The following is a 10,940-nucleotide window of genomic DNA, read 5'->3' on the forward strand; positions in this document are numbered from 1 at the left end:
CTTACTTGGAATTTGTAGCAAAGCCAGAATTAAATCCATAGCCTTTATATAGACACCTCTACCCTGATATAACGCGACCCGATATAACACAAATTCGGATATAACGTGGTAAAGCAATGCTCGGGGATGGGGCTGCGCACTCTGGTGGATCAAAGTAAGTTCGATATAACATGGTTTCACCTATAACGCGGTAAGATTTTTTTTTGGCCCCCGAGGACAGCGTTTTATCGAGGTAGAGGGGTGCGTGTGTGTGTGTATATATAGTGTGTGTGTGTATTGCACTCATGGTGGTAGTATCTCAGCTAAACTGTGTGCCGGAGAGGGGATGCTTTTCATGAATATTGTCTTTTGCTAATGCATGTTATGATGTTTTTGTACTTTCTTGTACATGCAGGGAAAAAGCAGTTTGGTGACCACATTTAAAAAAAAAGATATTTTATAATAAAATGGGGGAGGGATTTAAATAAGCAATAGAAAAAAAAATCAAGCAATCAAAAATAAATGAGTGGAATTTTAAAAGAGAACAAGAATGAAGCAAAGTCAAGGGCGAATAGATGAAAAGATTTGCCTTATAACATATCTTCAAGAAATGTAGCCTTGTTAAATACACAACTTGAAAAGGCATCTTAAATATTACAGCTTTTATCGGTGCTAAATTTTGGCTGACAGTATCTGAGTCATCTAGCATGTAACAGGTGTAATTGTTGCTGTAGCATTGTGCATCTTCTGTAACCAATAATGACAAACGTTACATTTGCACCCTGAGATTTAGATATAGACTGTAAGTGGTTTGACCTTAGAATCTGTCATTGTTCCCGCTATCTCTTCACATTATGGAACTGCTTTGTATTTAATAAGTTGGATTCAGTTTGTTTTTGGTATGATTCCCAGAGGATCAGCTTTTACTGGGCTTTTGCCATAAAATAAAAAAAAATGTTAGTTTAGAAGACGTGATTTTTTTTCTTTTCTTTTAGTATTATAGTCAATTTGGACTATACTTCACTATTCATTAAAGATGGGCCCAAACTAAGACCTTGCAATCTGTCTCTCCATTTCCCTCTCTTCTCTCCCCCCACCCCCCAGGAATGTTTTGTGGTAGAAAAAAATGGAATTAGAGCTGGGTGGAGGATGACAAATCCATTTTCTGACTACTTTCAGGGTTTTGAAATTTTTTCCTTCCTCATTGGAACAAAACCAAACCCTTTAGAAGGTTTTTGTGAAATGGAATTATGTCAAAACATCTCTCTTTTTTTTGATCAAAAAGATCAGGCTTCATCTCTCTGTCTGGGGCCCTCCTGGACCTAAGAGACCGTCCCACTGAAACTCCCTCAAAATTCATAGATATCTGTGGAAATATTTTGATTGCAACAAGTGTTCCATCAAAAGGCTTCAAACCAGTTCTAAATGGAACCCTTGTCTGAACTGCTCCTGTTCATAGTTTGCAAAACCAAATCAGGATTGATGCAGATTTGCAATCGCTAAATGGCCTGATTTTTCCTGTTAGAGATGTTGGTCAAAACATAAAGCTTTTGTTTTATTAACTGCTCATCCCCCAAAGTGTGGTGCTTTTATATACATTGGAACTAGGGTGCCCAGACAGCAAATGTGAAAAATCGGGGTGGAGGGTGGTGGGTAATAGCAGCCTATATTAAAAAAAAAAAAATCCAAAATTGGGACTGTCCCTATAAAATCGGGACATCTGGTCACCCTAATTGGAATGTGGATCTGCAGAACTCACGGGTTTGATTTGGTTGTGCAAAATGAAAATCCAGCCAATAAGGTTTTGTAGACTCCAAAGTAGAGTCTGCTACTAGTGCCTGATTCAAAAGCCACTTGACTTCAGTTGGCTTTGGATCAAGGCCTTATGGCAAACTTTATAAGGGGCACTACAGGAACCATGGAATGTTAAGTATTGGCATGTCGGGTCTAATAGTGAGCAATGTTACCTTCACGGTGACACTATGTAAATGCTTTGTAATGGCGACTAACAATAACGATCTATAGTAAGTAATTGCTTCTTGGAGGAACTGAAGAAAAATTGCTAAGTAAAATATTAGAATTCTTTTTTTCTGTTTTTCTTTTTCTTTTTCCTTTGGTTTGCAGTGGTGGAAAGCCGAGGAGGAGTCATGGACAGCACACAGAGATTTTTAAACCTGCCGGTATATCTTCCCATGAGCTACCACATCTCCAGTGCTGATGTTTCCTTCTTCCTCAAAGAAGCCAATCAAGATATCATGAGGAACTCCAGTTTGCAGGCGAGGGTGGAGTCATTCTTTATATACAAAGCCAAGCAGCCACCTGTAGTAAATGCAACTTACGGACCTTTTTCAGTGGAACAAGTTGTTCCCGAGGACCTAATGCTGCCTTCTGCTCCTTTTGGTTTCACTAATGAATTCACATTTAATTGGAAATTAAAATCGCACATCATTGACAGCTCAATATATTCCAACAGACCTAAAGTGCAAACCTTGTTCTATATTGCGGGAAAGGACTGGGACGACTATGATTCTGCGGAGAGATTGCCCTGTGTGAAGATGTTTGCTTTCCTGGAGACTAGAGAAGCTGTGGCCAGCTGTAGGTTGAAAGGTCATCTAGGATTATGTGTTGCAGAACTGGAATTAGCGCCGAGCTGGTTCAGCTCGCCTCCACCATTGGTTTTGGAGCATGAGCAAACAGCAGCCTTTTTGGAAGGGATTACTGTGGAGCTCTTCTATAAGATGTATGCAACAGATGGGGAGTGTTCTCCTGAGGATGCAAAATGGGAAAACAACATACATGCAGGTCAAGATCATGCATATGAGGCTTTGCCGCCGATGGAGAGGATTGGTAGCATCATTGTTTATCCAACTCAAGACAAACTAAAACAATCTGCACTGAGGCTAGATGAGAACATCGTGATCCACTTACCGCTCAACCCTGTCAAGGAAGGTGACATAGTAACCTTTCATGTGTCCCTTACCGGTGACTCCCTAGCAGATCAGTTTACCTTAAGGTAAGTGTTGTTTTTTTAAATACTTTATGTATTCAAACAATCTAGCAAACAACAGGGGCTGAGTGCATCCCAGGTATAGAGCCATTGATTTCAGTGGGTGTTTGCCTGAGAAAGGACTTCAAGATTTGGCCTACCGCTTGGGAGAAAATTATAAGTGTTCTTTAAGCATCTGTGAGTATAATAGGATTTGGTACCTGGAAGCTGACTTTGAAGTCTGTGCCATTAATATTTGTATGACTTTCTTATAAAATGTGTTATTGATTATAACTAGTTTAACTGACTTTGCTTCTACTCATTATACCTCCTGTAGGCCAGCCAGAATGATTGACTATGGCTGTCCATTTTGCTAGAGAAATATTTATAATTGGCATTTCCCACTGCTTTGATGTAGCTTTAATCCAGCTACTTTTATAGAACCTATTATCACAGTATCTGAGCACCTCCGAAGTATTTATTTCTTGCTCCTCACAACACTCCTACAGGGTAGGGAAATGTTATCCCCATATTTTTTACAGATGGTGAACTGACACACAGAGATTAAGATTCAGTTCAGATTACGGGGGTGTGAAGAGTGGTGCACACCAAAGTGTTGCGTTGTAAATCCTTGCAGATGCTGTGGGCCAGAATTAAAAGGTTCCTAGTTTGCATTATCGTAGTCTGCAGTCCTTTTAGTTTGTGCCTGGAGCATCCACTAGGGGGAATTACAGTGCAGCACTTTGGTATGCAGTGCTATTTACATCCCCTGTAGTCTGAACTGTCTGGCAGTGTAGACTTGCCCAAGGTCACGCTGGAAATGCGTGGCAGAGCCAGGATTTGGAACCAGATTGTCTGAGTCCCAATTCAGTGTTTTAACAATAAGACCAACCATCCTTCCTCCCCTTAGTAGTATTTTATTTATTTTCAAGCTTAAATGATTGCTTGCTTGTGGCATGGCACGTTTCCACTGAACAGCAAAGGAGAAAATTGGAAAAAATTAACCCACCAAAAATATGTTTTTCTTTGTCTACCTCTTAAAATTGGAATCCGCTTCCTTGTTCTTGAATAGAAATGATTGGAAAACAGAAAATCTTTCTGTGAACATTTTAGTGGCAACTTCCCATCCCCCCATTTTTTTGGGGGGGGGGGGGGTGAAACGTTGTAATTCTTGAAATTTTCAAACAAGTTTTATTAGTGAATTTCAGTTTTATCTGAGAACTGTTGAGTTGCATAGTCCTGATTTCAGGCACTCTTAACCAGCATGAGGGTTAGTGCTGTGTATTTATTGCTATGCCTTTAACTGTTAGTGTTGGTTAAGAGCTACACATAAACACAACTCGGAGAAATAGGAGCAAGACTTGAGGGCTAGAAAGGCCAAGAGGTAATTGGAAAGTGTCATACTGAGAGAGTGTTAAACACTAGGGAAAAGAGGAGTTGCAATACACACGGGCAACTTAGACACATTTTTACTCCTCACTTTTAAGTCTAAAAAGGCGCGGGTGCTAGGTGACAGAAGCATACTATCCGTGACACAGATGCAAAGTGAATGAATAACAAACCTTATGCCAGCACCTTTCTTCTTCAAAGCACTTTGTCACGCTGTCTGGATTAGCTCACGACTGTGAGTGCCTACCTCAAGGCAGACTGTCAAAAACAGGGCAGACACCCAAACTGATGGTGTGTTCTATCATTTATATTTCACCAAGCCAGTAACACACGTGAACTCCTGGGTCACTATAACACTCTTCCCATGAAGTCACAGACGGTCCCCTTAGACTCTCCCGCCTATCTTGCCACCCAGACACTAGACTTAGTGATAAATGGTTGCTTACACCAAAAATCACACCATATTCAGGTTGCTTCCAGTCCCAAGAGACTTACCCCAGCTCAATTGGCATCCTAGATCTTACATTGAAGATAATGCTTGTATCCAATCCTGTAAAAAACTATATAAAGGTTTATTGAACTAGGAAAAAGAAATGAGTTATTTACAGATTAAAGCAAGTGAACATATTCTCACCAAATGAGTTCTCTAAATCCTCTGAGTCACAGAGTTGTAGTGATCTGCCAGTTCAAAGTGTCTTTCAGGGTGGACTCAGGAGATAACAACTTCGGATCTCTGGCTTCAATTTGGTGTCTCTAGTTCTGTCAGAGTTCCACCAGCAAAGAGATGGAAAATTTTCCTGTGACTTTTTGTTTTATTTCCTTCATTCAGCTTCCAAGCCCAAAGGATGAGCTTCCTTGCATGTAGCATTTCCAAGGTGTGATAGGGCCATTAACCAATCCTTTGTATTGCAATGTTCCTTGATGGTCCTTCACGGGGACGGGGATAGGAGATAAAGGGGGAGAGGACAATTCCCACGTCTGGGTTTGCAAGGTCAGACCAAACATTTTCAAAGTTATAAAGCAAAACTTACATATTTTCTTATGGCCTGGAATACTGACATTACAAGCGAGATTAATGCATTCAGTGACTTACGAGCAATTCATAGAGTCTAAATGCTAAATATATTCTTATAAAACTAATACCTAACAAACAGGTGGACTGGCCTGGTCTCCAGCTATGAGTTTTAGTTCTTAGCTTGTGTCTGCAGTCTTGGAAAGAGCTGGCACCTGGTGTACCAGCATCACATACTTTACAAACATGAATTAAACATTTAAACATAATGTAACATCCATATTATTATGAAACATGGATATTGCAGTCAGAATTAGTCAGTGCCTATTGTACAAACACAGTGAATGACTGTCCCATGTTGCTAGGGTAAAAATGTCTAATAGATATAAATTCTCATGCTTCAGGGCCTACAACAACGCTTATGCTTATGGTCAGGAAGAGACTTCCCATAAGAGCAAGTTATTCTGTAATTGTTCAGTTTTGGTTTTCTTGCATCTTCCTCTGATGCATACAGTACTGGTTAATCATCAGTGATGGAAACAGGATACTGGACTAGATGGACCAATGTCATGATGTTGGATGGCAGTTCCTATGTTTCCATGAATCTGCTCATACTATGGGAGATATGGAGGAACCGAATCAAAGAGATTTAAGTAATTTGCCCAAGATTGCAGTGGGAGTCCATGTTAGCACTGAGATTCTTGGATCTCAGTTTGGTATTCAGCCTAGAAGACCAAAGTGGAAACTCCCCAAGGAATTAGATAATTTTTTCACATCTTAGCTCATATTCAAAATCTTGTCTGGCAAGTCATTTCTTTCGTTATGTTTGTAAGTCAAAGAAACAGTGGGTGCTTTATTTCAGGAAGCAAAATGCTAAAGGTAAGAGTAAGAATGCAGATCTGTTACCTGCTCACTGATGCTGCTGGGTGGAAAGAGCAGAGGCAGTTGTTGCTCTGAGTGTTTCAAATGACATTCACTCTTTGCCTATGGAGAATTTATTCAACTAAAGTTTACACAGTTAGCAGGGAATTATGCTGAGGGAAATAAAATCACTATAGCTCCTACATCTAATTTATAGCAGTTTTCCTCTGTAGGCTCTCCCTGTTTTTCAGACCATTAGTAATGTCCATAAAAACCCAGAAGGTTATTATACCTAGAGTTTCTGTGTGTTTTCACCAGAGAAAAATATATTGAAGTGAAGGTTTGCCTTGGGGAAATATGTTTTTGCCCAGTATAACCGATTGTTTTAAATCGTGTCTGTTACAAGTGGAGTGTAATGTATTCCATTCTGGCTCATATGAGACTATAGATCAAAATCAAATCATTCTTAAGATTTTCACTGTGATGCAAACTTCATTGATATGACTGTATGCAAACAGAATGGATGTGTGCAATTTTATGTGCCTCTTTAGTGTATTTCATACACTGTTGTGCAGTGTTTTATTTTGTGCTGAATTTTGTACTAGTAAATACTGAATTTCAGTCCATAAAAAGAATCCGATTCTGCCTTTTTGGGTGAAATATTGGGATTTTAACCTAGCTCTCAAATTACAAAGCTTAACAGCTTCTTGGCCAATGGTGAGCAAAACAATAGTAATTTGGTGATGGACACTTTTTTTTTTTTTTTTTTTTTTTTTTTTCCCCCAACGGTATCAAGAAAGTGGTTCAGGGAATGTATCTGTATTAGAAAGCACTCAAAATGTATCCGTCATACCGAAACAGAATGTTAACCAATTCCAACCTGGAAAACTCAAACCTTTATTACCTTGCAAATGGCACCTAAATCTCTGTTGACGTTGTAGACTCAAGTTGCCAACCCAAGCTCCTTTATCGGCATGTACAAATTTTACGTTTTCCAATGAACGTGAACCATTAAGAAGTCACTGTTTGAAAGCCGGTCTCTGTGTGTCCAACAACAATTTCTTTTCCACACAGATTGCTCCTGGAACAACTATTCACTTTTTAAACCCCCTCCCATTTATTAATGCTAGCCCCCATCTTGAGTGGGATGCAACTGGAAAGTGAGCCGGAGAGAGACAACATACTGCTTTCAATCATTCACCAGTTAAATATTTTTTTTGTTCTTCTTTTATGTTATGGATGCTATGTCTGAGTAATAGGAATAACCTATGGCTTTGTAATAGTCCCTTAATAAACAGAATTTATGATTGATTAAAGGCTTTGACCATTAATCAGTCTCCGCAGACATTTATTGCTTTGTATACTGGAAAGCAGACTATGGAGTTTATGTCTGACTTGAAAGACAGGCAGATAGAGAGACGCACATCCACGCAAACTGCCAGAGTCGTTTGAACCCCAGAAAGCATAGAACTTTGGAAGTTAGTCTTGAACGTCATCCGTTAGCCCATTGCTTTGGATTCTGTAGCAAATTCTCTATGCAAAATGTTGCCGGTGTTGTGCCCGTTCCGTAGTGGTGAGGTGGACTTGTTCCATATCATTGGTGAGAATCTCCTCAGCGATGCACAATTGCATGCAATTCAGCTGCTGCAAAACTTCTACGTAGGAATAACTTTTAAATCAAGATTGAATTTGTTTTAAAAGGGATGCTGTAGTTCAAACGGGGATTATTTGGGGGTAAATTCTGTGACCTATATTACACAGGCGGTCGGACTAGATGATCACAACGCTCCCTTCTGGAGATTGTTAACATTAAGCAGTTTGGAGAACCCTACAAAGCTAGTACAAGAATTATAGGCCAAATTCTCTCTTCTGATGCATGTGATTCCTATGGATATTTACTAACATAAGTTTATGATAAATAATATCTATGGATTAGTATATAATAAATATATACAAAGTGAGAAAAAAAGGAAACTATGAAGGAGCAAGGGGGAAAAAATCTTTTTTTTTTTTTTAAACAAAAGGAATCTCCTGATATAAATGGAGAAGTTGTATAAAAATGAGAGGATAGAATGATTCTTACTTGACTGAAAAGACAGACGTCTCATCAAATAGATGCAGCCGGGGATGGTTTAACATTGCTTTTCTGGAGTGTACAGTTCTTTTAACACTAACTTGGGACAGTAAAGACATTTTGAAAGAAAAATGAAAATATTTTTGGGTCAAAGACGAGCATTTAGGGGAGTAATGGCTAATCCCTTCTTGGTTATGAGAAAAGAAGCCATGACTTTGTTTATAAAAACTTGCGGCGTATCGGTGCTATTTTCCAAGTCTCTTTTAATTGTGACTAAGAATATAGAAATAAAGCAAGGCTGAGGACTAACAAGTTCATGGCTAAAAATAGGGTTGTTAGCATACATTACATGTGCCTGATATGAATGACCCGTCGTTCTTTAATCCTCTGTCAGAATGGAAACCGAACCTGGAGATATTCCAATAATAAGGAAGGGACAGACATCATGTAATGAATCCTGTACTAGACAAATGAAACATGCAGTAGGTGGGATGTAATCATCACCAGGCTTAAGAGGAATGGCAGGAATATACAGAAGCTAAAAAACCTAGCAGCTATTTGGTGCCTAAGCAGCCTAAAGGAAAGGGATTAGACACCTTTTTTCTCTGCCGCACTCTGCATATTGCAGTAGTGAAAATTACTTTTTGATTTTGGATGAATTAGTACAAGGTGAAATACAGGAGTGTTAGCTTTTACTAATCACTCTCACTAGCAGAACTGATATGAAGAATTTATATTAATAAACATAAATCCATACAGATGAGGGTAAATGTCTGCCCACTAAGAGGAGAAAAATCACACAGGACATTAAAATAGACTTTACAAGACTTCTTTGTTAATAATGAAAGATCTGTAGAGACATGAATGGTAAGAGGCAGTCTCCTGCCAATAGCTGCCAAGAGCAAAAAAGGAAAAACAAAACAGGTTTTAGACCTTGAAATACATAGGAAACAAGAGAACACAGAATATTGGGAACATAGCACGGCTGAGTAGCGAGAACTTGCTGAACATGGCCTTCATCATTTAAAATGAAATCATTCTGAATCGCGTAGCAAGGCAGGAACAACTAAAATGACTACTTATTAAAGCCCAAGAAATAACGTTAGTATAAAAATCCAGCACACGTAGAGTGGGGGGTGGAGGGAAGGACCCATCTCAAATTAATCAGACAGTTCTCTATTGTGATAGACCCAGGCCAGTTGGGTACAGCAGAAGGCAGATATACTGGCCACTGGATTAACAGTTTTCTGTTCCCTGACTGACCAGAGCAGGGGCTGCTCCAGGCTAATGAGAACACCTGACTCCAATTAACCTGCGAAGAGTCAGGTGAGGGCATTAAGCTAATGTGACCACCTGAGTCTAATTAAGGCCCCGCAGATACTATAAAAAGGGCTCACTCCAGTCAGGCAGAGGAGAGCCAAGGAGCCAGAGGAGAGGAAGTGCGGCTGAAGTGCTGGTTAATGAAGACACCCTCAAGTTATTGATAAGGGAGCCCTAAGGTAAGGGTGAAGAAGGGAGAAGCAGGAGAGCTGTGGGGAAGTGGCCCAGGGAAATGTAGCAACTCTGGCAGTGAAAGGTTGGCTGCCAACAGCTGCTACCATTAGGGTCCCTGGGCCGGAACCCGGAGTAGGGGGCGGGCCTGGGTTCCCCCCAACCCACCACTACAGGAACACTTCCTTGGAGGGGAAGTCAGGCCCCTGTTAGGACAGGAGGCTAAACTGTTCTAAAACAAGCCCTAGGGACAACAGAGACTGTGGGAGTTCTCTCACCAACCTCCTTGCTGGCCTATGATGAAAAGGGCTCAGTAGACTGTAACCCTGGCCCTAGAGAGAGAAGGGCTACGTGGAGGGTCACAGAGAGCCACTGAGGCTAGCATATACCGCCTAGAAGTGCAGGACCCACGGGGACAAGGTCAGAGCTCTGCCACACTATTAACAAATAATCAAAAAATTAAATTCTTACCGGAGACCATTATGGCAGACATGGGAATACCTGAAAAAAATTCTAAAAAACTTAAGATACAGTCAATCAATATTGGCACAAACCCTATCCCGATGAGATACATGTGAGTGCACCTGCATGTGCATGCCACACAAAACAGCTACACCTCTACCCTGATATAATGCCACCCGATATAACACGAATTCGGATATAATGCAGTAAAGCAGCGCTCTGGGGTGGCGGGGCTGCACACTCCGGATCAAAGCAAGTTCGATATAACGCAGTTTCACCTATAACGTGGTAAGATTTTTTGGCTCCCAAGGACAGCATTATATCGGGGTAGAGGTGTATGTTAAAAGGACATTATTAAGGTTGGAAACTCAAGCCTTCAAAGATAGGAAATGCCAGGATTAAGGTTGACTGATGCCGTCTTTAATTGCATCATATGCTAGTTTTACACAGGACCACTGCCTTGTTCAGTGCACAGGATGGATGGTGCTCACTTAATGTAAAAAGAACAGGAGTACTTGTGGCACCTTAGAGACTAACAAATTTATTAGAGCATAAGCTTTCGTGGACTACAGCCCACTTCTTCGGATGCATTCTATATGCATCCGAAGAAGTGGGCTGTAGTCCACGAAAGCTTATGCTCTAATAAATTTGTTAGTCTCTAAGGTGCCACAAGTACTCCTGTTCTT

The 10,940-nt window shown here is 40.3% G+C and overlaps 1 protein-coding gene across 1 annotated transcript in view; it reads left to right on the plus strand.

Moving 5' to 3' along the window:
* Nucleotides 1-10,940, plus strand: part of TMEM132B (transmembrane protein 132B) — a 379,313-nt gene that overhangs the window by 105,338 nt on the left and 263,035 nt on the right. Inside the window, exon 2 of the mRNA XM_034791339.1 lies at nucleotides 2,104-2,992. Within this exon, the coding sequence (XP_034647230.1) occupies nucleotides 2,104-2,992 (889 nt within the window). The remainder of the gene's footprint in view (nucleotides 1-2,103; nucleotides 2,993-10,940) is intronic.

The sequence above is a fragment of the Trachemys scripta genome, chromosome 15, assembly GCF_013100865.1.
Source record: "Trachemys scripta elegans isolate TJP31775 chromosome 15, CAS_Tse_1.0, whole genome shotgun sequence".
In the NCBI taxonomy this organism is placed as follows: domain Eukaryota; kingdom Metazoa; phylum Chordata; order Testudines; family Emydidae; genus Trachemys; species Trachemys scripta.